The sequence below is a fragment of the Ursus americanus genome, chromosome 2 (genome assembly GCF_024610735.1).
Source record: "Ursus americanus isolate L20-20 chromosome 2, mUrsAme1.1.p, whole genome shotgun sequence".
Classification (NCBI taxonomy): domain Eukaryota; kingdom Metazoa; phylum Chordata; class Mammalia; order Carnivora; family Ursidae; genus Ursus; species Ursus americanus.
Genome location: NC_142128.1, coordinates 456,164 through 482,782, shown reverse-complemented (window position 1 = coordinate 482,782; position 26,619 = coordinate 456,164). Strand labels below are relative to the sequence as shown.

Here is a 26,619-nt window from a genome sequence, read left to right as displayed (position 1 = left end):
TGAGGAGAGAGAGAGCGCCCAAGCAGGGGGAGCAGAGGGAGAGGGAGACACAGACGCCCTACTGAGCAGGGAGCCCGATGCCGGACTCCATCCCAGCACTCTGGGACCATGACCTGAGCCGAAGGCAGACGCTTCACCCACTGAGCCCCACAGGCGCCCTGCATTAATATTTTTCACAGCAGCTTTATTTGTAATAGCCCCAATAGCCACTTGTCCTCCAGCGGGTGCGTGGTTGAGTAGCCCGTGGAGCGCACACACGGCGGGCGAGGCCTCGGCCCACACGGGAGCGGACTGCTGACACGGCCACGGCTGGAGCCAGCCTCCAGGGGATTGTGCTGAAGGAGAAAAGCCCATCCCTGCAGGTGACGTCCTGTACGCTTCCGTGGAAATATGTTCTCGAAATGACGAAATTGTAGAAATGGGAGGTTCGTGGCCGCCAGGGTCCCCCTAAGCGGGCGGTGCACATGCGGACCTGTGATTAGTGAACATCTGAGGCTGTCATCTGCCAGGCTTTGCTAGGACCGTTTCATGTCACAGGAACCACGGAAGGCTGGTGTGAGGCATCCCCGTGCTGCAGGCGAGGAACTGAACTCCCGGAGTGTGCAGGGCTGTGCCCGGGGCACACGGCCATGACGATGCAGAGCTGACTAAGTCCGTTCTAAGGACTCCCAAGGCCACAACCCCTGATGGGGCCGTCTCAGGAGACGTCCTGCCCGACTGAGCCTATGCTGGGGTACGATGGGGCTCTGGACAGCAGGGGCGCGCCCCCTGACCGGCAGGAAGTGGGGGGCTTTGGGGCATTAGGGAGCAGGGTGGGAGCGAGTGCGGGGCCCCGAGTGCAGACACCAGGGCTGTGTTCGTGTGCCGCGGACTCAGCAGGCGGGTTTGGGCGCATCCCTTCTCTCAAGCACGGGACCACGTGGGCTGTTCCCAGCGAGCGCAGGATCTGAATCTCCCTGGGCCTCGTGTGTGCACATCATTGGCTGCGAGTCCGTCTGGGCCTCCTCCAAGCATGGTGGCCCTGTGCTCTGGCCGTGGACGGGGGTGTACAGGGGGGCCCTGAACCCGGCGAGTCTGAGACAAAGTGCGTGATGCACATCTTGCTGAGAGAGCAGTGCATCTGCTGGATTCTCAGGGGGTCTCGTGGCTCAGAAAAGACTCCTCGTTTATAGAGCCTCCAGGAAGCGGGCACCATGGTGCTGGTAACTCACCAGCCCCAACGCAGCGTCTGGCTCCAAGCTGCATGTTGAGTCCAGCTCTCAAAACAGGGCCGGGCCGGCAGGCCCTGGGCCCCTGTGGCCTCAGGCAGGACATTGCGTAGGGCTTGAGTCGCAGGACAACAACAGTGATGGTGACGGTCAGTTGTCATTTATTCATCATCATTGTGAGGCACTGTTGGTGTGCTGGGTGCTAGGGGCTGGGTGTGGCTCCAGGGGCTGGGTGCTGGGTGCTGAGTGTAGCTCCAGGAGCTGGGTGCTGGGTGTGGCTCCAGGGGCTAGGTGCTGGGTGTGGCTCCAGGGGCTGGGTGCTGGGTATGGCTCCAGGGGCTGGGTGCTGGGTGTGGCTCCAGGGGCTGGCTGCTGAGTGTAGCTCCAGGGGCTGGGTGCTGGGTGCTAAGTATAGCTCCAGGGTCTGGGTGCTGGGTGTTGGGTGTGGCTCCAGGGGCTGGGGTTTCGTAGCAAGGGAAGCACAGTCCGGGCCCTCCAGCACATGTTTGATGGCCTCTGCCCCCCCGCCCCCAGCAACGTCAGGAGGCAGTGTCACTGTGGCCTCTGTTTGCCAGACAGCCCAGAGCAGGGGGATGGGCAGCTCGGCCCATGACGATTCTGGGATCCTGGTGTGCTCCCCGTTGTCCTGACTCTGCAGCCTGACCTGCTGCCCACCCTGTAGGCCAACTGTCCCCCCTCCTTTGAGAGGTAGGACCTGCCATTTCTTCCCTCTTGCACAGAGCTGGTGATGGCCTCAGCACCCGGGAAGGGCGACCCGCAGTCCTACACCTGCGTGTCCCCTGCATGGTGCCCGTTTGGTGGTCACTGCGGTGGGTGGGGGCTGCTTTGGGGGGGGTGAGGCGGGGTGGGGGGAGAGAGACAGAGACGCACAACGCCGCCCCCTCGGCCCCGAGCAGTGCTGTGTACAGCACACGCGGTGGTGATGGGCATTCTGCCTCTGCTGTCCGAGCGACACAGCTGATAGCGAGGAGGTGCCGGCCTGGGTCACTGCGCCCCGGCCGTTGGAGAAGGAGGGGGTCTGCTGGGGCGGGATAGGACCCGGGACCTGTCGGGTCAGCCGGGGCTGACTCCCACCCCCGCTGGGGGAGCCTGGGCGCTCGGTGAGGTAGCGGTGCCACCTGCCAGGTGCCTGTGAGCTCACTTCTCTCTATGGCGTCATTTTCTAGATGGGGAAACTGAGGCTTAGCTTGGCCTGTGGCCATCCTGCTGGCACAGATTTAGACCCGCGTCCTGGCTCCAGAGCCCGGCAGACTCACGCCCTCTGTGCTGAGCTCCAGAGAACGGAGGGTCCCTGCTCTGTGCCTTCCCTCCTCTGCTGTGTCGTGGTGGGAGCGCGGTGTTTCCCTGAGCTGTGCCACGGGTGGAGTCCTGGGGTCTTGGAGGGGGCAGATCGGCCGCCGATCCAGCACCTGGGGATTGGCCTGCGGTGGCCAGGCTTGGCCTCTGGCGTCCCAGGTGTGCTGGCCCCTCGACATCCGCGCAGACCCCCTCAGCCCCCTTGCCCCCGCTCAGAGAGGGCAGTGAGGCCGGTGGGTGTGGGCACACAGCTGGCTCAGAGTCAGGAAGCCCCGTGAGCAGGACATCTGCGCTGGGGGTGTGGCAGCCCGGCGGCCAGGTGTCAGATTTGCCCAGAGAGGTTCAAAGTCCAGATTTTTGTGAAATCTCCTTTTCTTCCTTTTGATGTAAAAAACTATGATTTTGGAAGCATCTCAAACAGAAGAGTTTTCGAGGAGCATGTACCTTCACCTGCATTCACCGGCCGACACTTGCGATGTGTGTGCGTCTGTGTCTGTGTCACTTGAGGGTGAGTGGCCTTGCGCATCCCCCACGAGAGGTGACCGTCACAACGAGGAATTTATCATGGCCCCGTCACCCCCCCGGTCCAGGTCCAGAATCTGTCCCGATTCCTTACCTGCCCGGAGCAGTCTTACAGCTTCTGGTCCCTTGAGCTTTGCTCACGATGACGTTCCTGTTCATCTTTTTTGGCGGGAAAACCGCCACATCAATCCTGACGGAGTCAAAAGGGGCGCAGCTAATTCAAGCCACGTAAGGACCCAGGAGACCCCGGTGGGATCGTTCTGTGGGCTCAGGTGGGACCTCGGCCTGGTGGACCCTCAGGGGCAGGTGCGGAGGGTGGGCTGGGACCGCAACCCAGTTTCCTGTCTGCCCCGATGAGGAGGCTCCCGGGCTCTAGAATCTTCCGGATGGGGTTGGAGCCCCGCTCTGCCACGGTCTGGCCGGGGAACCTGGACCACATGCACACTTCCTCTGGGCATCTGTTTTCAGAGTTAAGTCAAACATCGTGGTTCCTAGAGCCCTTGAGGCCCGCAGTGCCGGGAGCCACACACACTTGGGGCGCCCAGTGCCAGCATCCAGGGAGGCCTTCTCCCTCCCTCCCTCCCTCCCTCCCTCCCTCTAGCACAGACCGGCAGTCCTCCGTGCTGAGCCTGCCCTGGGGACAGGAGTCACAGCTGCCTCCGCTGGGGTTGTTCAAGGTTGTATAGGGGTGGGCAGGACGGGTGGTGTAGAGCGGAGGGCTTCCCCGGGGAGGAGGCATCTGTACCAGGTCTGGAAGGGTGAGCAGAGGTGGGAGATGAGAGGTCTGAGAGAAGGGGTCATGGGGCACCAGCCAGCCCCTTGTCCCACACAATAGGATGAGCCCACAGGGGAAATCCTCCAGCAGACTTTAGGGTTTGGTGCCCCCGGGGAGTTTTGGTGGCCCTTGGATCTGGTGTGGCCTGGCAGTGGCACTGTGTCTGTGTGACCTGTGACCCACAGTGGCCTGAACCTCGGTCTCCCCCTCTGTGTGATGGAGTAAGCTCGGAGGCCAGCCCCACAGCCGTGTCAGGGCACTCAGCTCCAGCTTCTGCACACCCTGAGACCCCATTTCCCACCCCAGGACACTGTGTGGGGACCCCATGCCAGCAAACCAGAGCCCCAGCACTCAGCACCTGCCTCGGGCCGAGGGGCATGGCCAGGCGAGGCAGCGCTGAGACCCCCTGGCAGTGTCCCGACCATGCTGCATCGAATGCTCGTTGGTGCGTGCGAGCCCACCTCTGGGTCCACCTGCCCATCTGGGAAACGGAACGGGGCCCACATTTGTCCTGGTGGCCGCACGGTGGGGACGGCCTGCCTTTCATTTCTGTCCTCTTGGGGTGCGGATGGCAGGCTGCTCTGGCACACCACAACCCCGCACCACCATCTGTGTGGTTCTGGGCAGCTCGCCTTGCACAGGTAGGGGAGGCTGGGGTGGGAAGCATGTCATCCTGCCAGGCCCCCCGAGAGCTCTGGAGGGGCAGCGAGGGCTCGGCCTCTGCGCTGGCTCGGGTGTTCTGTCCATGTCCATGGGGCACCTGCCTGGGGCCCCCCACTCGTTCCCTGGGCAGAGGCCATGCATTCTAGATCTCTGAACTGGCCTCGGTGCTGGGCGGCCCTGGGCCAGCGGTGCCTTCTCGGGGCTGCGGGCTCCATAGCTGTACGTGGAGTTCAGCAGAAGGGGGGCTGCCGTCGGCATCTGGCCACAACCGTGCTCTGTTTGACCAGCGGTGCTCTCAGACCCAGAGTCCGCCGTCACCGTCATGTGGGAATTTGTGGGTCCCTGCCTTCTCTCGGACACAAGAGTGTTACTCTGTCCTGGGCCCTCCTTCCACTCGGCCCCTGGTGCTCTCTACAGATGGGTGTGTGCTCCTGGCCCCTGGGCCCGACTTTGAAAGCCCTGTCCGTCTCCCGCCAGTGCCTCCGGCGCTGAGAGCAAGGGCCCTTTGCTGGCGGCTGGTACCCACTGGCCTGCGGCACGTCCCCGGTGCCTCTAACATGAAGCTGTGGCAGCGAAGGAGGGAGGAAGGGAGGAGCCTCTGACTCCAGCAGGGCCGCCCCTTTAAGAGTGTTTTCACTCCAGTGCAGAGTAAGTTAAGAGTAATAATAACAGCAGACCCAAATGGTTCTGAGCGTGCCACGTTTCCTCCCTGTCCTAGAGCCACAGGACCCCAGCGGTGTCAGTAGAGACCACCCACGTGGGGTCCGTGGGCCTCGGGTGCGTGCTGCCGGGGCCCCTCAGGCGGGTTGTTGGAGCACCGCCACAGCCCACGGCAGTTTGTTTCTTGATCGGGCAGCCCCAGCTTCAGAAGGATCCCCTGCCTGGGACCCCCTCAGAGTGCTGGCGCTTCCCAGCCGCTCCTGCATTGGGAGCCTGGACCACCCTCCCCTGATGGGCCCTGCTCATGCCCTGTCCCTCCACCCCCAGCCTCTGATGTGACCTGGGCCTGGATGGGTGCGTCTGCACCTGGCCCTTGGAAACAGCCCTGGGTCAGTGATTGGTTTAGCAGCTGTGGAAAGAAAACACACATGTCCCCAGCCCCCAGCACCCTGGATGGGTGGGTTGTTTCCAGCGATTCTGCAGACATGCCGCTGCGTTCTCCCCTCCCACGTGCTTGGAGCGGGGTCTGCGGTGACGATAGCAATGGCTGCCTGGATTTGTGATCTGTCCGTGGGCCCTTTGGTTTAAAATAATCAAGGTGCCTTTGACCCTGAAGAACATTCCCATCCTGAGAAGTGGCGAGGAGGGAGGAGGGCAGCAGGGCTCCTGTTTCTCACTCCTGGCCGTGTACGTGGCCTGCAGAGGGGCAGCTGGGAAGGGGCCCCCTGCACTGTGGGGAGAGCGCAGGGCAGCGTGGGCCTTCCGAGACCTGTATCGCTCCAGGATTAGCCCTGGCCATGGGCTGCAGGACCGTGAATCTTAACCCCTGTTCCTAAGGGCCTCAAACCAGCCGCGCTCCAGACGAGCATAGGAACCAAGGTGCCCTGACCGGTGTGAAGGGGGAGGAGTCCCAGGGGATTTCTTGGAAGCGGCGAAGACGGGGTTGTTGGGGTGGGGGACGGACGAGGCCGTGGAGCTCTGTAAACCTCAGGTGTTACACCCAAGGAGTCAGGGCCAGAGGGTGGTTGTGCTTGCCCACTCTGTCCGGCTGGCCTGCTGGGAGGCCATGCTGACCCCGGCTGAACCACTGATGAACTGCTGCTGTCTGGCTTTCTCAGCGCCCCCACCGCAGCCCCTCCCGCCCAGCCTGACCCAGAGCCGGACACCCGGCCCTGGCTGCCAGCGTGAAGTCCTTGCAGAAAGATCCAGAATCTGGGTCTCAGGAGACAGGCCCTTGGAGGTGACTGCCTTTCCCCTTGGCTCCCAGGCACTGTTGTTGAGCCCGTCATGCACAAGTGGGGATGAGGTTTCCAGCCCCAGCTTGGCTACAGCGTGGGACGTGGGCCTGACCCAGAGCCTTTGCTGCCCATCCTCTGTCTCTAGTCGATCTGCCGTAAAAACCATTAGCTGCTTCTGGGGCGTCCTGGCCACAGCACTGCCGATGGCTGTCCACACAGGGGCATTGATGCCTCTCAGAAAGTCTTCGCCGGGTGGCAAGGAGGGGGCTGTCTTCTCACCTGTGCTCTCAGCATGGGCTGAGGCAGGAAGAGGGCTGACCCAGCTCTGGTCCTCTGTATGTTTGTTGAACGCATGAATGACAGCTACGAAGGCCTGTCTGTGTGGTGTCCACCCCCGTTTTGCTGGTGCCCCTCGAAGCAGGGACTGCGTGTACCTTGTTCTCCAGGTCTCCCGGTGGCTGAGTCAGACTTGAGTGTGGCCCCAGCTGACGGTTGGTGCTTGACCCTCCCTGTGGCTATTCATCGTCCCCCAGTGATGCCCAGTGGGTGGGCGGGAGCCAGGGATGACGGAGCGCTCAGTAGAGTGGCCCCTGGAGTCTCCACTGCACCTGGGGTGCCGGGGCCCTCCTAGGAGGGGTGACAAGAAGCGTCCTCTGTGGTGGATCCAGGCTTCCATCTGGGGGGCTGCTGGCGTTGAATCTACAAAGTCCTTGCCACGCCCAGGGCCCCGATTGTCTTCCGCATTATCTTCTTGAAGTGTTACTATGGAGTTTTATGACTAGATCTGTGAAGGACATAAAATCTGTGCTCAGATTCAGTTTTTGTGGACATCCAGTTGTTTCAGCGCCAATGTTGGGGAGACTGTCTTCGCCCCGTCGTATTGCCTTTGCTCCTTTGTCGAAGGTCAGTTGACTGTATTCATGGGCGTCTGTTCCTGGGCTCTGTGTTCCCTTCCATGGATGTATTTGCCTGTTCTTTTGCCAACACCACACTGTCTTGATGATTGCAGCTCTGTGGTACGTCCTGACGCGGGGTAGTCCGTCCTCAGACTTCAATATTATGTGGGCTGCTCTGGGTCTTTTTCTTCTCCATATAAACCGTAGGGTCAGTTTATTGATCTCCACAAAACGACTTGTTGGAATTTTGGTTGGAATTGAATCTGTAGATCAAGTTGGGATCAATTTGACAAAATCCAGTCTTCCTATCCACGAACATGGGATGTCTCTGCATTTATTTGTATTTAAAAAAAAGTGTTCATCACAGTTTCGTAGTTTTCCTCATATAGATATTGTGCGTGTTTTGTTAGTTTTATACTAACTATTTCATTTTTGGGGTGCTATTGTAAGTGGCACTGTGCTTTTAAAGTCACATTCTACTTTTTCATTGCTGGTATGTAGGAAAGTGACTGGCTTTTGTATATTAAGCTTATATCCTGCAACCTTGCCATAATTGCACATAAGTTCCAGTAGATTTTGTTATTGTTGTTGATTCTTTGGAATTTTCTACATGGACCGTCAGTGTCATCTGCAAACAAAACCAGTTTTATTTTTCCTTTCCATTCCCTTTTCCCGTTCCTTATCTTATTGCATTAGATAGGGCTTCCAGTATAATGTGGAAAGAGAGTGGTAAAAGGAGTGTATTTGGTTTGGTCTCAGTCTCAGGAGGAAGCATCTAGCTCCTCACACTTCGGTATGATGTTAACTGCAAGTTTTTTGGAGATGTTCTTTACCAAGTTGAGAAAATTCTCCTATATTCTTATTTTTCAGAGAGTTTTTATCATGTATGAGTGTGGAATTTTGTCAAATGCCTTATCTGCATTTATTGTGGTCATGTGATTTTCCTTCTTTAGTCTTTTGATGTGATGGATTAGGTTGATTTTTTTTATATAAAATTTTTTTATTATGTTATGTTAGTCACCATACAGTACATCCCTAGTTTTTGATGTAGCGTTCCATGATTCATTAGTTGCGTATAACACCCAGTGCACCATGCAATATGTGCCCTCCTTACTACCCATCACCAGTCTATCCCATTCCCCCACCCCCCTCCCCTCTGAGGTCCTCAGTTTGTTTCTCAGAGTCCATAGTCTCCCATGCTTCATTCCCCCTTCTGATTACCCCCCTTCATTCTTCCCTTCCTTCTCCTACCCAATCTTCCTGCTATGGAATATTTCTCAGCCATCAGAAAGAACGATTACCCAACATTTGCAGCAACATGGACGGGACTGGAGGAGATTATGCTAAGTGAAAATAAGTCAAGCAGAGAAAGACAATTATCATATGGTTTCACTCATTTATGGAACATAAGAAACAGCTGGATTAGGTTGATTTTTGAACATTAAATTAGCCTTTACCTGGAATGAACCCCACTTGGTCATGGTGTAGAATTCTTTTAATACAGTGTTGGAGTCGACGTGCTAATATTTTGTTGAGGATTTTCACATTTATGTTCGTGAGATATTGGTCTGTAATTGTCCTTTCTTGTAATGCCTTTGTCTGGTTTTGGCATTAGGGTAGTGTTGTCTCGTAGAGAACGCGCTTCGTCTGCTTCAGTTTTCTGGAAGAGGTTGTTGAGAATTGGTGTAATTTCTTGTTTAAATATTTGACTGAATTTACCAGCGAACCCATCTGGGCCTGCTGCTTTCTGTTTTGGAAAGTTAAAACTTACTGGTTCAGTTTCTTCAATAGATTATATTATCTGTTTCTTCTTGTGTGAGTTTTGGTAGATAACGTCTTTCAAACCCTTGGTCCCTGTCATCTCGGTTTTCAAGTTTGTGGACATAGAGTTGTTCACAGTATTCCTTTATCGACCTTTTAATGTCCACGGCTCTGCAGGGATGCCGTCCTCTCGTCTCTCACCTCCGACATTAGTGATTCTTGTGTGCTCCCCCCTCTCACTCAGTTACCCTCGTTGGAGGTTTATACGTGTTTATAGATATTTTCAAAGACCCACCTTTGGTTTTGTTGATTTTCTCTGTTCATTTCCTATTTTAAATTGCACTGATTTCTGCTCTAATTTTTATTATTTCTTTTCCCTGGCTTGCTTTGGGTTTCATTTGCTCTTCTCTTCTAGTTTCTTAAGGTAGAAGCATAGATTATTGATTTTAGATATTTTCCCTTTAAAATATGTGCATTCAGTACCATAATTTCCCTCTAAGCACTGCTTTTGCTGCATCCCATAAATTTTAATAAGCTGCATTTTTATTTTCGTTTGAAATGTTTTCAATTTCTCTTGAGCCTCCTTCTTTGACCCATTTTTTTTTTTAATTCAGCATGTGTTGTTTAACCTCCGAATATTAGGACTTTCAAGTTATCTTTTTGTTACTAATTTCTAGTTTAACCTGTTGTGGTCTGAGAGCAGACACTGTGTGACTCATAGTCTTTTAAATTTGTTCAGGTGTATTTTGTGGTCCCGGATGTGGTCTGTCTCGGTAGATGTTTCATGCAAACTTGAGAAGACTGTGTGCTCTGCCGAGGTTTGACGGGTATTCTGTCAACGTCAACCACGTCTGGCTAAGTGACGGTGCTCCTTTTCTGCCTGTGGGTCTACCAGTAACTCATAGACGGGTGTTGACACCCTCAACTATAATTTAGATTTATCTATTTCCCCTCGCAAATCTGTCAGGCTTTGTTTTGCAGCCCGTATTTTATTTAGTAGACCTGTAGCGAGCACCATTATTCTCCATGGATGTGCGTCTGCAGCGCCATCTTGTACTCCGTGGCGTGATTTAACTAACGGGTCCCCAGATTTCCATGCCTGCAGATAGCACAGTCCCAGGCAGCCCGGTAGCCTCATCTCGTATGTGTGTAAACACGTCTGTGCAGTGGTAATGGGAGGGGAATGGAAACCTAAGCACTGCTACTGGTTGAAAGGGCACATTCTTCAGAGAAAGCCTCACCCAGCCTACACCTGTGGGCGCTGGTCTCCATCCAAGGTGCCCTCTTACTTGGCAGCTCGCGTTGTCCTGGGCATCTGGGGACACGGGGAGCATCAGGGCCAGAGGTGTGCGCTGGTGATTTCGGGTTGGAGATCCCGGCCCCCCCATCCCTTCCCCGGGAGGCACAGGGTAGACTGGAGACTCAGCTGGTGTCTGCCTCCTGGGGTGCCATGGACACGCTCCCCACCCGGAGACCTGGGTCGGGTGTGTGTGCCTGAGAAACCACGGCAGACGAGGTGGCACCCGGGTCCCCGAGGCAGAGGCTCCTGGGGGTTTACCAGCATCGTGTTCCTGGTGCAGCAGCAGGAGCAGGCAGGACCCCGCGTCCTGCCACAGTACACAGCGTGCCTGAGTTATCACTGTTTAGACAGAGCTGTTTGGAAACTTGTGGTCCATAGAGAAACACAGTGAGCTTTCACCCAAACAGTGCAGAAGCCCAAACACAGCCTGGGGCCGCTGTGTCTGGGGCGCCCGGCTCTGTCACTCGCGCAGGGACTGCAGCGTCACGCAGGGTGTCGCCGTGGTGCCCAGTGCCCCAGAGCTTTGCCGGCGGGTCCAGGCGCTTCCTTCCCTTGGTGACGTTGACCTGCGAGTCCAAACAGCCAGAGAGGGAAATTCTCCCAAGGCCACGGCCTGGTTCTTTCAGAACCGCTTCTAAAGGGGACGGAGCAGACGTCAGGGGCACTTTTCCCATCTATGGCGTCATTTTGGAGTCAGGAACACACGCGAGTGTGCACTTGGACATGTTTTCTGCAGTCGGGGTGGTCTTTGTTCCTGTGCGCTGCTCTCCTCACTCACGATGCCCTTCGGGTCCTCGTCAGCACACACGCGCGTTTTTGTGCAGACCTGCGGTTCTCGCGTGTGTGCCCTGTCGCTTTCTGCTCCCCCGTGTCACCAGCTGGGGGTGGAATGTGCATCCCGCTCTGCCACCCCTGTCCCCCCTGCTTCCAAAAGTTTGACGTCTTCCAAAATACGACGTTTCAAGAAATGAAGATACAGAGAAGTCGCCAGCGCTGACGCCGTTTGCTGTGTGTGTTACTGGCGGTGATCTATGGTGAGCGTCAAGGCGCTTTCGCTGGAAGTCCCAGGAATGCAGGTTGCTGGAGCTGGGGACCCTGTCACTCCCACCCCGCTGCCTCCCGTCCCAGGCCTGCCCCACTCAGGTGGCCTGGCTCTGAGAACCCGCCCAGCCTGTTTGCTTCTGCAGGCTGCTTTGCAGGGGTGGGGGCAGGCCACCCCCAGTTGCAGCTCCAAGTGTATCAGAAATGTGTAAAGCCATTAAAAAGGGGTACAGAAGCCACAGTGGATCATGAGAGCTTCTGGCTTCATTCCCAGGGGATCCTGAGATGTGTGTGAGTGTCTTAGCAGGGCTGGCAGAAGGGGCTCCCCTCTGCTGTGTGCATGGGATTTGGAACCAGCAGAAATGGTGACAGAAGCTGCCACCGTGAGCGCTCACTGTGCTACGTGCTTCACAAGCATCAGGACCTGGGTTAGGCTCCCAGAGCTCTGGGAGGGCCGGCAGGCGACCATGCCCATTTTACAGACAAGTCCCTGGAGATTCAGTCCCTTGGGTCTCTCCAGGCAAGTTTAGGAGTGGCAGCAGGTCCCGAGGTTGCCATCAGGACGACCCCCCCCTTGTGACAAAGTCCCACGTGTGCACCTGCCACGCCCAGACCGTGAGCCACACGGGCAGGCTGGCGCACACACGCGGCCGACGGTCAGGAATCCGTGCTCTTCTGGGGATTGTGGCAGATTCGAGAGCGTGTGCTCTGACCAGGGTGGGAGTGGGCTGAGTTCTTGCTTTGTGAGAACACAGGCCCCATGTTGCTAGAGCTTCCTTTTATTTTTCAAAGAAAAGCCAAAAATTTGGATTTTTCTAACTCTGTCAATTTTTAAATTTTGGGAGCTAACTTTGAAAATGGTCCAACGTTGGCACACGAAGAAATAGAAAACGTGGAGCGATCAATAAACACCAAGAAAGTTCAACAGTACCAAGGGTCTCTTCCCCCGAGAGGCCAGGTCCCCACAGCTTTGCGGGCGAGTCCCGTCAAACGTCAGCAGACCGTGCATTCTCCTGTCACAAGTGGCTCCAGAACACGGAACCCAGGGGAGGCTGCCCAGCTCCTCACGCGTGATCCGGACAACGCAGGAAGACAAACGACGAGCGTGTAAGAGCAATAAGGCGTAGTAAGTAGTCTGTGAAGGTGGACAGAAGTCCTAAACAGCCAAACAGATCCAATTTGCCTTTGGAAGCAGCCATCGAGACCATGTAGGGTTTCCAGGATGGTTCGAGTCCAGAATGCTCTCCACATTAATGGGCCGCCGGAAAAAACATCTGTGTGGTGTCTCATGTAGAGGTCGGGAAAGAATTTGATAAAGCTCAGCAACTATTATAAAAATTCTTAGCAAACTAAGCCTAGGAGGGAAGTGTTTTAGTTTAGTAAAGGTTGCATGACCCCATCGCCAAGCACGCATCCTGATATTAGGACACTTGGCTAGTTTGGAATCTTGGATTCGCACCTCCTGGCTGTGTGCCCTGAGTGAGTTCCTTACCCTCTCTGTGCTTCAGACCTCCTCTTGCCTGGAAACGAGGACGATGGGGATGGTGGTGATAAATGCCACGAGGTTGTACTAAGAAGATTTCACTCTGGGAACCAGCTCCTCTGACTGTCAGGCAACACGCTCTCTCCCTTCTGGGAGAGACAGAGGCCATGCAGAGACGTCCAGTTGACACCCCCGAGGACTCAGGGGCCCAGGGTTTGGCTTCTGCTGGGAGAGAGGAGGAGATGGGGGCTGGCCCAAGGTGATAGTGGGTGACAAGGGGACCCCTCACCCCCAGAAGGGTCTGGTGGAGCTTGCCTGGTGCCCGCATCCCAGGGAGCCAGGGCTGCACGGGAAGATGGAGGAAGACCTGCCCGGGCCCCCACCCTGGCGGTGCCTTTCCTTCCTGCCCTAGACTTTGCTTTCCAGCTCAGAGGCAGTGTAACCTGTGCTCACCTCCCGAATAGTCGAGTGAAGCGTCCGGTGGGCTTTGGCCGGCCGGCTTGGAATTAGCTTGCAGAGTCTTATTTTCAAGTTCGAGGCGAGTAACTTACCAGCAGGTCATGTTCTAAACATTGACTTGTGTTTGGACTGTCTGTGGGGTTTAGAGTGAAAACAAACAAAACCCCAAACTTCTCTGTGTTGTGGGGATTCAAACTGCCTTTATTTGGTGGGGACGAGCTCCCCAGGACAGAACAGGAACACGTGCATTGTTTCTCCTGGAAAAAAGAAAGCTGGGATTCATTGGTGGCCTTCTGACCTCAAGGGTGAGACCTCATTTTGAACGTGTCTTTGAAAACATGGCTCCCAAGTGAACGATCGGGAAGCCTCCCCCCTAGGGAGTCAGGAATGAAGGGGAAGGGTCTAGGCTCATTGCTGGAACCAGGGAGAGTGCCCCTCTCGGGATGAGAACCCCGGCAGACAGGACACGGCTCTCTCCGGGAAGACCACCAGACCACACCAGGGTTTTCCACGTGGTCAGAGGACCAAGGGGACCAGTCAGCCGGCGGGGCTTAGGTGGCAGCCAGGTGAGCCCAGAAGTGGAGGTGTGACCGTGGGCTGGGAGAGGGACGCCCTGCACTTGATGCGAAATCATCTGGCCAGTGTAGGCAGCGTCCAGCCTTCCCGCCCTGAGAGCGTCTCCAGGAGTCTGGTCTTGCTAGCAAGAGCCAGGGACTGCCTCCTTTGCAGAGGCCAGGCCTCAGTGTGGAGCCACCCCATGAGTCAGGGCCTGGACCCACAGCCAGGGGGAACAGAGCCCCCCGCCCTGGTGTGTTCTATTGTGCACCCTTCTGGGAGTGAGTGGGGGTGGTCAGCCTTACTGCACCCCAAACCAGCTACGTGACCGTGAGCAAGTCACTTAACCTTTCTTTTTTTTTTTTTAAAGATTTTATTTATTTATTCGACAGAGATAGAGACAGCCAGCGAGAGAGGGAACACAAGCAGGGGGAGTGGGAGAGGAAGAAGCAGGCTCATAGCAGAGGAGCCTGATGTGGGGCTCGATCCCACAACGCCGGGATCACACCCTGAGCCGAAGGCAGACGCTTAACCGCTGTGCCACCCAGGCGCCTCCACGTAACCTTTCTGAACCTTGATATTTTTGTCCATAATGTGGGGACGATGATGGAAGCCAAAGTCTTTCTATGATTCCGAGGTTTAAATGACGGAATGTTAATGAGACTTCCCCTTGGGTGGAGGGTACTGGGCTCAGCCTAAGGATTCAAGATCAACAGCCACCATTTTCATCGTGAATGGCTTCAGAAAGCAGGGCCTTCAGTCAGGAGACCCCTACCTTGTTCTAGCTCATCTTCTGTTGTGTAGCTAGCTGCCTTAACAGACGTCTCATCCTCCATCCGCCGCTCCTTCCGTCCATCCATCTCCCCACCCACCCATCTAGCCACCCATCCACCCCCCGTTCGCCATGCACCATCCTTCCACCCATGCACCCACCCACCACCCACCTGTCCACCCATCCACCTGTCCACCTGTCCATCCATCTGTCCATCCACCACCCATCCAACCTCTATCCTTCCATCCATACTGTACTGAAGACCTCCTGTGAGTCAGACACGGCCTGGGCACTGTGTGTCGGGCTGCAGTGAAGACGTGGTCTTCATGCTCAGAACTCACAGTCAGCGGGGAATAGGAAGTCAGCTGCAGGGGTTGGAGGGCAAGAGCTGAGGAGCCCAGGGAAGGAGGGGCACCAGGACGAGGAGTGACTCAGGTGGGAGCTTCCAAGGGGCTGTGGTCTCTGAGCTGTGGGCCATCTGGGGGACCCAGCACTTTGCAGGTCCTGAGTGTCACGGTGGCTCTGCCTGGGTCCAGGTCCAGGTGTGGCTGGGGTCCAAGTGCATCTATTCCCTGGCCACCGTCTGATGCAGCTCCCTGCTGGCGGTGCTCTGCTCTGGGTCCTGGCCCACAGCACAGAGGCCCACCCGGCACAGAGGGAGGGAGGAGGGCTGTGAAGGAGTCCGTGAACGTGGATGGCATTTCCCTCTGTCGTGAGCAGGCTGCTGAGGCCTGAGCGGTGGTGCCTGTGATCTTGTCACCCGAAGGCACGTGGGTGCTTCTGCATCCCATCCTGGCTGTTGCAGATTATCTCAAAATATGGCTTATGCTCGTGGCTCCCTCACCGTTGGGGTGGTTACTGGACCTGCCCCTACCTCGCTGTGTGATGCAGGAGTACGGAAGCCCGGGCTCCTATGCCACAGGCTGGTTCTTGAAGCATTTTGACCCCTGCATGCCCATTTTGTTGATTTCATTGGTTTTTCTGTTTATTCCACTCTATGCATGTAAAGCCTTACTCTGGAAGGGGTGTGTAAGCAGAACCGGAAGCCAAAGGTGTCCACGGTACAGCAGGGCTGAGAACCAACCCCTGACCTAGACTGACACACACCAGCAGGACCAATAAATAATTATAATGAAAGCAAAGTTAATAGACGATCCTCTGCTCCCATCACTCCTGGTCCAACCCAGAGGGTCCCTTTGCTGCTTGGGCCGCCTCGGGTGTGTGTGGGGGGGTCCTGGTGAAAAGCGCCCACAGGGCCACAGGGACACTGGCATAAGACAGGCGGGCACCCCTTTGTCAGCTGCTTGCTGCAGTCGAGGGAGCTGCACCTGCTCTGGCCTGGGGGCCGCTCAGGAGCCTGAGGACCCCACCGCCAGGCCGAGAGTGGAGGTCAGGGTGCAGCCTCTCTGGCAGGGCTGCCTGTGGGACTGGAGGTGTCTGCCAGCACCTCTCCCTGGCCAGTGGCTTCCCCACGGTTGGCATCAGGGCCCACCACCGCCTGCTCTCAGAGGGCCCCGTGCCCCCGAACACGCCTGCCCTTCCACGTCAGGAGGCCTTGCCTAGCCCCGGGCGCCCCACAGAGCCCTGCACAGGAAGGCAGGAGTGCAGCCTGGCCTCACCTCTTCCCAGCTGCGGGCCTTGGCAAAGTTACTTACCGTCTCTGGTTTCCTAGTCTGGATGAGACAGCCGCAGGTCTGACCTTGGAGCAAGCGGACAGACGAAGGGCGCTCGGCCAGCGCTGGTCCCGTCTTTGGGGCCTCAGGAGTGAGGACTGTAACATCTTCACATTTCTGTGTGTCAGCAGCCCCGAGCACTGTGTCCCTGCGCCTGGCACAGTCCCTGATGCCTGAGTGCCAAGCCCAGTGTCCTGGATCCCGGTGGGGGCGGCGGGACCCACGTGTCGGACTCTTTGAGATGCGGGCTGCAGCTTCCATACAGGCTTCCAGAGGTCACTTCCAGATTAGAGTAGAAAACCGGTTTTCTTTTCATGGCAGAGGCAGGCAGGGCCTTTTAATGCCATTAAGTGCTAAGAAGCAGGAAGGATTGGGTTTTGTTTGAGAAGACGCAGAAGATGGGGAAGGAGGAGGGGGCCCCTCAGCAGGGAATGGGCCAAGCCGGCAGGAGCGTGTGCGTCTGTCCTGCACACCGCCTGTGTCCAAGCCTTGGTGATGAACTGGGGGGGCACTGGGGGCATTCGCTTCTTCCAAAGGAAATGGGGCTAGCAGGCCTTTTTGGTAAGTGGGGCTGGGCTCTCTGACCTTGTTGTTCACAGATCAGGATTTGCTGCTCCTTCTGTACCCTGGTGGGAAGCCTGTGGGGTCAGTGGGGTGCTGGGCCAGGCCGAGGCAGGGCAGCTGCTAGGGGATTCACCAGGTCTGCGTGTCTCCGTGTACACGTGCATCAAGAAATGCAAGATGAAATGTAAGGATTGCAACCAGGACCTTCGTGTGAATGAGAACCATAGGCCTTTTCGTGGGCTCGTCTGCGTGTAGCAGACATATGGGTCGGTGCGGTGGGCAGTGGCCTGGGACCATACTGGGGGGCTTGACCGCTGTCCAGAGCACCTGCCCAGGCTGCATGATGGTGGGTCCTGGGGTTGGCTTCATTGCTAATGGCATTGGAGAAATATTTTACCATTACCACTTCAAGTTCTTAAAAAATGGGGTGGCGGGGCGTCTGGGTGGCGCAGTCGTTAAGCATCTGCCTTCGGCTCAGGGCGTGATCCCGGCGTTATGGGATCGAGCCCCACATCAGTCTCCTCCGCTATGAGCCTGCTTCTTTCTCTCCCACTCCCCCTGCTTGTGTTCCCTCTCTCGCTGGCTGTCTCTCTCTGTCAAATAAATAAATAAAATCTTTAAAAAAAAATAAAAATAAAAAATGGGGTGGGAATTGAAAAATCATTTCTTAAAGATCTGCTCATTTTGAGATCCCTGATGCTGTGGTTTTGAAGAAATGCAGTTTGGAAAACAGACCAGAACTGTCTGCAGATTCCGCCCCCCCCCCCCCCCGCCAGGGAAGGTGTGTCGGAGAAGGGCAGCCGGGCCAGGGGACAGATACCAGGTTGCGTTGGGGGAGGATGGGGCTGGAGGGGCCCCTGTCCCCCACCAGTCCCCTCGCCCCTGGGGTGAAAACAGCTACTACTTTAAGAAGGACTTGTTAGTTTTCCTGGGCCCTGGGGACCGCAGGGCACAGGGGGGTTTGCGTCTCTGATTCTGCGTTTCCTCCTGGCGGCTCGGCTCTCAGCGCCTGTGTGGTCCTCTGACGTTGGTCCAGCCTGAGCAGTCGGATGAAGGTTCGCAAGACTCTTCTGTTTCAGCAGCCAGGCTAGAGGCGGCAGTCCGGCCTGAGCTGTGCGGGGTGCATTTCCCGCTGAGGGGAGCCCGTGGTGGGTGCCGTCCCCTGAAGGCGGCCAGTGCATTTCAGGAGCAAGAGGCTGACCTCTGACACTGCATTCTGGTTGCGGTCAGCAGGGAGGAAAGGTCCCCAGTGGGCACACTCCACCTCCCCGCTGTCCACATCCTCCCGGTTGGGTCCGTTCCACCGCCACATTTAGGAAATTACGTGTCCAGGCTGCTTGTTGGCACGGCCGGTGCATCAGACTCACCAGCTTCTGTGCGTCTAACACACTGTTCTGCATCTGGGGTCTCAGGACGCCCCTCGAGGGGAAGCGCCTCCCCTCGGGAAGCATGCGGAAAGCCGTGCTCTGGTAGGATCATGTTTGCCAATGTTGTTACTTTGTATTTTGTGTCCAAAGCAATGTGTACACAGTGATTACATAGATAGACTCCTTCTATCCACAGAAGCAACCCCTGGTGCTGGGCTGGTGCCTGGACAGCAGGGTCACGAAGGGCCCTGATTTCCTTTTTCCATTTTCCCGGGGGAACCGAGCCGGTTGCTCCCCATGAGGTGATGCGGTGGCTTCCGCCCATCCGTGTTGCTTCAACTCTGACAGTTGTGGTGTGTTTTCTCTTCCAGTGACATCTTCGACGCCATGTTCCCTGTCACGCACATTGCCGGGGAGACCGTCATACAGCAAGGTATGTTCCCTGCTTCTCTGAGCCAGAGCGCCGGGGCCACGGGCCGTGGGGCGTGCCTAGTGTGTGAACACAAAACCCGTGGTCTGCCCTCAAGGAAGGTCACTAATAAGACCAGACACGTTGCTTTGCACACCCGTTAACAGAGTCGAACCCTGGGATGGGCCAGGTGTGGATTGCAGGTGCCCCACCACACGCGAGACACGGGTGACCGTGCCACGGGAGCATGTGCCGGCCTCGTCACTGTGTGTGTGTGTGAGAGAGAGACTATCGTGGTGTTTGTACAAGTTCCATTTTTAAAAAATTAAGGAAAAAATAGTTGGGACCCAGAGGTGCTTGGCCTCCGTGAAGCGAGGCTGCAGGTACCGCGTACAGGGAGGCCAGAGGCACCACACGTGGTACCCTCCGCATTGTCTGCTTTCTTTCTTCCAGGGGACGAAGGAGATAACTTCTATGTGATTGACCAAGGAGAAGTAGATGTGAGTATCTCTTATCTGTTCTGGAAAAGAGCGCCCTGGCCACGGCCAGGTCAGTGACATAGCAGCTTTCATTTAAAAGGCAGGATAACAATCTCGAAGTGCAGCGTGGAGTTAGGGCCTGCGCCTGCGGACGGCGGTCCTCACAGCTCGGCCGGGCTCTGCCCGACACGGGGGCTGGAGATGCAGGCCTCTGCCACCGCCGTGGCCGTCCGCGCTTTGTCAGGCGGGCGGGAGCCAAGTGTTTACAGACCCAGAGGCCCCGACCGTGGCTGTGGTGCCACCACCCTCTTGCAGAACAGCCTTTCCTCCTGTCCCCACTCCCCCTGCTCCATCCACCTCGCCGGTCTTGGGCTAAGGGCCCACGTGGCCGTGGACCTGCTGAGCGTGAAGGAGCCCCATGCCTGGAGCCGTGTGCCCCTGGCTCCCGCGGGGCCCCTGCCCGAGGGCTGAGGGCCTCCCTCCCTGGGTCGTGCAGGCGGCCGTCCTCACAGGGCCTTGTCGACAGCAGCCGAGGGGGCCAGGCTCGAGTGAAGCCCTCTGATGGGCTTCTCTTTGAATCATGCCCAAGCCCTTTTTGCAGCCACAGGATGGCCCGAGCCCGCGGTGTTCTCTCACTTACGGCGATCCGTGGGCACCTTGCTGCCTCTGCAGGACCCTCACTGCTCCCTGCTGCTCCTCTGTCGGCCTCCCTCCAACGTCCCTCGTCAGCACGTGCATTTGGCCCCATGGTTTGGTTTGTGGCCCGGGTAGCCTCCTTCCGTGATGACTCAGCTCAGTTTGCAGTGACACTGGTCACCACTGGGCCTCCACGCCTCCCCTGCCCTGCACGCCTGCCCTCGAGGTGGGGGCCCTCCCCCGGGCTCCTGAGCGAATTTACTGACATGGGCTGGTATTGCCGTGTTCCAGCTCCCAAATTCCGGAGCTGATGGCATAGGAAGTGACTCACGGCCGGGGTCTCACAGCAAAGGGCCACACAGAGTTGCCTCGGGGACCCCAGCTGCTCTGTACTGAGCGCGGGGCCTGGTGCTGAGCTTCTGTTTGCCACCGAAGAAGGGAGCTGAGGTGGGAGACCGCGGCCCTGGGCCGCCCACAGCCACAGAGGGCTGCCAGCCCACAGAGTCAGCTCCTGCTGTCTTTGCTGTAGGTTAAAGCAGGAAATAGGGAAGACGGGCAAGCACGCAGCCAGCGCCCCTGCCTGGCAGCCCCCCCGGACCTCTCCGAGACACCAAGGACAGAGGCGGCCCGTGGGGAGGTGGGGTCGGCGTGCTCCTGGCTCAGATCCACGTCCTCCCACGTGGTGCTCGTCCTGCCTGGCTCTCCCACGTCCTTCTCCCTGCCCCTTTCTCTCCCAAGAAGCCTGTCTGCCCTCCTTGCCTTGCTTACATTCTTGCTCATACGCTTGCTGCTCTCTCCCTGTGTGTGGAGAAATCACTTGAGGGCACATGGCCCCTGTCCTCCGGCTTGTAGGTTTTGGGGAGGTGGATAATAAGCAGAAAAGTAGCCAGTCAGTGTCTTGCCTCTGGGTCTTTACTCCTCCTGTCCCTCTGTTCTTCTGACCTTCCTTGCGAACTCCTCTGCACTGTCAAGACCCTGCCCACGCCTGGCTCCTCCCAGTCCAGGCAGAGCCATGCCCCGCTCCTCTCTCGGACTGCTCTGCTGATGACCCAGGACCTTTCCTGCTGCATGGGGAGCCCTGCCTAGATCCAGATCTTGGCTCCTGCGTTTCTTCCTCTCGTGTGTTCATGGAAGTTTAGGCGTCTCCTAATTCAATTCTGGGACACATCTTCAGAAGACTGAGTCGAGTCATATCACCAGGGCTTGGGCAAAGATGAGAGCCGGAAGGACCCTGGGGAATTCTGAGCACACCTGTGGTTTTGCTAGGTGAGCAGATGTGGGACATGGCAGACCTTTCACCCAGAGTTCTTCGCTGTTTCTTTCCAGGAGCCTGGAGGGCCTCCATTGGGGTCTTGTGAGATGCCCTTCCCTGGCCCATGCGGGAAGGCGTCAGATGGTCAAATGCCCCTCAGCCTTTGGGCCCAAGAGCTGAGGCCTCATCACTGACCGCCGTGGGGTCAGGTGGAGGCTCTGGGATGCTGTGTCTCTGCCCCCTTCTTCCCCCATTAATCCACTCTCTCCTGGCCGCTGTGACCACCACCCTAGGCAGACCCCAGCCCTGCCTCCTCCTCCTCCCCGCACACACACTGCAAAGACCCCCGCTCTGAAGCAGGAAGGGGGCCTGCAGCCAGGTGCCGGGCAGGAAGCCCTTGAAGATGCGAGGGCAAGGAAGGGTGTGGGCCCGAGGGAGGGTCCCGTCAGCAGCTCGTGGGCCCTGCCGTGCTGGATGTGCAGCTCCGGGCCGAGCCCTGCTCCTGCCACTCAGCCGCTTAGCGTGGGCCGTTCGCCTCCTCACACCCACCCGGACATTGATCTAAGTGTGCTCACGGGTCCAACAGGATGGTGTCTCCTTGCAAACCGTCAAGTACCGCTGTCTTGCCCCACTGCCCCCAGCACCTTCAGAGGTAGGATGGACTGCTCATCCTGACAGGACCCCTCCCCGCCCCCGAGGAAGGTCCCAGAGCCCAGCCCCAGGGCCCCCTTGGGATGGGCTAGGGGCCGACAGGCCGTTCCCAGCCTCCCTGTGCCGGCTACCTGGTGCTGTGCCAGGTGCCGTAGCTGGCTTTTCTTGAGGCCAGGGACCCATGGAGGCAGTTTGGGAGTGGGACAAGTGAGGTCACCTTCTTGTAACCAGAGTTCTCCAAATATGGTGTCTTGGCAGGTCCAGTCCCCCAGCCCTGGCCTCAGAGGCTCAGGTACAAAGGCAGCTTTAAGGTGCTCGCTGGACCCTGGCTCGCCTGAGCCGGGGTGTCCGCGCCCCGTGGGTGGGTGTCTTCGTCCGGCTGTAGTCTCAAATTTGGGCCAGCCAGCCTTGAAGGGACAGGCAGTGACTTGTGGGGCTGCCCCGCGATGCCCGTCGGGGTCCCCCACCGGCCTGTTCGGGTTCCCAGCGGGGAGGGCAGACGGGGAGCCCTCCTGTGATGTGGGACGCGCTGGGCAGCGCCGCATTGTGGGTGAAGGCCACATTTAAGGGAATCAAAAGAGCTCAGTCAGGAATCTGGGATGAAAAAGTGGCATGTTGGTTAGCCGGGGTGAGTTATGGGGTATGTATTATAATAATTACTGTTATTATTGCTCGCGGCGTGAAATTGTCCCAGATGCCCTGAGGCCCAAGCCCTGCATTTCTGTGCCCGTTTCTGTAAACTGCGTTCTAGGATGCAGGGGAGCGACCTGGGTGACCTGGCTCTTAGGCTCCAGCGGTGCTGGTCCCATGGGGGTGGGGGACCCCACCAAGTGCCGAAGCCCCACGGGAGGCAGGTTCCCCCGGGTCCCCACCCTGCCCTCTGCCTGGCTGGGCTCAGGGGTGGGCTTCCTGAGCACCCCCTCCTCTGCAGGGTGGACGCTGCCCTCTGACCAGCGGTGCCCAGGGGGGCGGCCAGGTGACCCGTGCCAAGAGCACCGGGTTCGGTTAAATTATGGTTTTCCAGAGAGACACCGCAGCGCGTGTTGCCAAGAGCTATAATCCATTTTTCTAAGTATAAAAATATCTTCCAATTTGTTTTATTCGTGGAACATAGCATTTCTACTTAAAAGGATACTCAGCTGCCGATTTTAGGGCTCAGGAACGTAGCTCTGTCTGAGGCCTGGCTCCTCCCTAATCCTGCGAGGCCTTCACTATTTTCGGACCCTCCTTTGTGCTGGGACCCCCCCCCCCCGCCCTCCGGCTACTGCCCCACCCGGTTCCCTCCGGTTTCCAGCATCGGCGGGGGGCATGAGGCCTCGGAGCTGTGTCCCTGGCACAGGGCGCCCAGGGCCTGGCCGTCTGGCTCTGTGGGTCACTGTCAGTTCACCATTTGCCTGGAGCTCTGATTTTTTTTATTGGTAAAATACAAATAACGTAAAATTTGCCGTCTTCACCGTTTCTAAGTGTCCAGCTCAGGGGCACCGAGCTCATCCACGCGGCTGTGCGGCCGTCCCCCCCCCCGTCTGGCTCCAGAACGTTCCTCATCCACGCGGCTGTGCGGCCGTCCCCCCCCCCCGTCTGGCTCCAGAATGTTCCATCCCCACACACAGAGACCCTGTCCCCGTGACACATGGACCCCCACCTGCTCCCCCGGCCCTAGCCCTGCTGTCTACTCTGTGTGTCTGTGAGTCTGACGACTCCGGGACCTCGTGTGAGTGGGGTCCCCGTGCGTGTCCTTCTGTGTCTGGCTGGTGTCCCTCCGCCTCCCGTCCTCGGGGCTCGTCCCCGTGGGGCAGGGGTCCGGGTCCCTCTAAGGCTGTTGTATGGATAGAATACCCTGTGTTCCTCTGTCCACATCAGTGGACACCTGCGCTGGCCCCCCCCGGCCGTCATGCATCTCGCTGCTGTGGGTTCAGGTGTCTGCTCCCGCCCGTGCGGTCAGGATGTCTCTGTGAATCAGTCACTTACTGGTTCACCTGGAGTCGGCCGTGAAGCTTTTCTGCAGTATCTTGGGGCCTTCCAACCCCTGCTTGGCCACAGAGCGCATCTGGGGACCCCAGCAGGCCTTTTCCATTCTCTGCTGAGGTCCTGGCAGCACAGCTGTGGTCAGTTGGTAAGAACTGTCCTCGGGACCTGGGGGACAGGGAACTCAGAGCCACCCCCATGCTGTGGTGACCTTCATACAAGCCCCACACCTGCTCCATTTTCAGGGGGGGTGCTCAGGGTGTCTGCGAAATCCTGCCCTGTGAGCACCTGCGTGTTGTTGACGTGGGGGAGGGCCATGCACCGGAACAGATCTGGGGTCCTCTGGAGGGGACCTGAATGGAGAGGGAACCTGCGCGGCCCGGGTTCTGCGGACAGGAGCTGCAGGAGGGACGCCTGTGCGGGGTGACGGCGGGGGGGGGAGTCGTGAGCATCAGCCAACAAATACCTCCCCCCCCCGGGGCATTTGGCATTTGGGGCTCGAGGTGACAGAGCCTGGTGCAAAGAGCAGCACGCAGAGGCGGGGCTTCTGCTCCCTCCAGGGCGCCTGTGGAGAGCCCCGCCAAGGGACCGAGTCACAGGTGCATGCTCGCCGCAGGGACGTACCTGCTGCTTGTGGCGGGAGCCTGGGGAGGCGGGAGAAGACGGGCCGTTAGGTTTTCCTCACCATCTGTGAAGGCAGAGCAACAGCGGGCGGCAGGCTTGAGTGCCAGGTCGGCTCCGGTGTGTGAGACGCGGCCCCTCGCCCCCGCCTGCTGCGATGACACAGATAACTCTGCATGCTGGTGTTCTGTCTCCACTGTCCAGACGGTTTCCGCCTGCCCGTCTTTGTTTCCTGTGGAGCAGAGCACTGCCCCAAGATGCCCAGGTCAGGGAGGGCAGGCGGCGGAGCAAGGTGGTGGAGCGAGGCAGCAAGCACACCACGTGGGCGACACTCACTCAGCCCTGGGTCTGCGTCTGAGGCTCTGGACGCCCGGGCCCCAGCTCAGGATCTGACTGAGCAGGATCCCGTGCCTTTGGTCCGACCGCCGTCTCCACCGCCTTCTGTGTGGAGCAGAAGCATCCTGTGCGGTGCGGGCCACGTATCAGCCACCTGCTGCCACTCCAGTCGCTGGGCCTCGGCCCGTGGGCTCTGACGCAGCCGGTGGGATTGCTGGGCCCGCTGCCCACAGCCGCCTGTTGAGTGACCTCCCTGCTCCCTCTCCGCTCCCCTCTACAGCCCCATGCTCTTCTCCACACCCTGCCAGAGGGGACGTCACAGCACAAACCCGATGAAGTGCCGGAACCTTCTGTGGCTTCCTTTTGCTTCTAGGATAACATCCCAGGCCTTCCCTCCCCCACGTGGCTCCTGCCCCCTGGACATCTCTCCCTGCTTGGTCATGCTGCACCCAGTACCCTCCATTTCACTGTGGCCCCAGGGCCTTTGCGTATCCTGTCCTCTGCCTCAGTTGTTCTTCTCCCACATCTCTGCACGATGGCCCTGGACACTGGGGTCTGGCTCAGGTTCTCCTTCACGGAGAGCCCTCTACGCACAGTCGCTGCCATGGTCCTTCTGAACGCTGGGTCTCCTGTTCTCTTCATGCCCAGAGTGCGCTTCATGATGAATGTGTGTTTGTATGATTATTTGCTTGCAGTCTTTCTCCCAGCTGGTGGGTGAGTCCCCGTTGACAGGAACCCGCCTGCCTTCCCCTGCTGTCCGCCAGCAGTTAGAATGCACAGGGCACAGAGGGGCGCTCACTCCACACTGGGGGCGATGGACAGACGGACGGATGAATGCACGAATGCAGAACGGCTGGGTGAGAGCTCTGGGTTCAGCCGGAGAAGTCGCTGTCAATGGTGGGACCATAACTGTAGCCCAGTGGGGCCTCCCACCATTTTTCTTCTAAAAGAAGAAGAAGAAACAAAAAATGAAACAAAGCGAGAAGTAGCCCCTTTGCGTGCCAGCTGGGGTGGGGCCCAGGGCTGTGCTGGCCGCGGTGACAGAGGCCAGTGTCCTGAGAAGGATGGCCCCTTTGTGCTCTGTGGGGCGGCCCGCAGTGTGGTCCTGGGCCCGTCTGGGGCTCCGCACAATGGTTTTCTCTGACGCCTCGCAGGGAGTTCTCCGAGGCCTGGGCTTCTGGGCAAGAAGGGGGTCCCCGGCAGCCCCTGGTGATGATGCATTCCAGGCCCCAGGTCCCCTGGGTCCCCTGGGTCCTGCCCTGCTTGCTCTGCTGAGCCCCTTTCTCCGTGCCCTGGGTGTCTGTTCGAGGCAGGTGGCTTCCGTGTCTGCTCAGGTGTGAGGGGGAGGCCCCCCGTGTCCCCCCGACTACCGTGTTGGGCAGAGTCTCCCGACCACAGAGCCACGTTCCCGAGCTCCCGTTGCTGCCCCAACTTGAAGAGGCCGCCGGGAAGATGCGCACCGTGCGCTGGTCGGAGGCCATTTGGTTCAGCTGTTGGGGGGCAGTGTGTAGCAACACTTGCACAGGGATGGGGCCCCGGCATTCACCCCGGAGAAGTCGCAGGAAACGTGCATTCCCTGCAGGACGGGCGCCTGTTCCGTGGCTGTGAAAACCGGAGAACTGAACCCAACAGCTGATGCCGTGGTCGCTGGAGGGGACCCGTCACCGGCGGGGTCCCAGGGGAGCCGTGCCGACGTCACTGAGCTGTTGAGCTGAATCTGGGCACGCGGGTGTTTGTGAGTCAGACGTCCGTGGGCAGGATTTCGCAGCGAAGCGGAGTGCGGGGAGGGCCTGCTGGGGCCAGGTTGCCAGGACCCTTGAGAATTTGTCACCGTCCCCTCTCCTCGGCCCTCGAGCCCTTTGGAGAAGACCCGGGGCGTAGGCTCTGGATGATGTTGTCTGTGGTCCCTAAAACTCCTGAATCACGCATCCCTGCCTCGGGGGAAGGACGGGCCATTGTCCTGTTCTTCGAGGGCCTTGTCGTGCGGAAGCTGGCGACTCCTCTCGCGGGGACCCG

The 26,619-nt window shown here is 58.1% G+C and overlaps 1 protein-coding gene across 4 annotated transcripts in view; it reads left to right on the top strand.

The window, feature by feature from the left end:
• Positions 1-26,619, top strand: part of PRKAR1B (protein kinase cAMP-dependent type I regulatory subunit beta) — a 117,882-nt gene that overhangs the window by 52,818 nt on the left and 38,445 nt on the right. For all 4 annotated transcript variants that reach the window (XM_087866649.1, XM_045813280.2, XM_045813282.2 and 1 more), the window contains 2 exons: positions 18,626-18,687; positions 19,117-19,163. In XM_087866649.1, the coding sequence (XP_087722775.1) occupies positions 18,626-18,687; positions 19,117-19,163 (109 nt within the window). The remainder of the gene's footprint in view (positions 1-18,625; positions 18,688-19,116; positions 19,164-26,619) is intronic.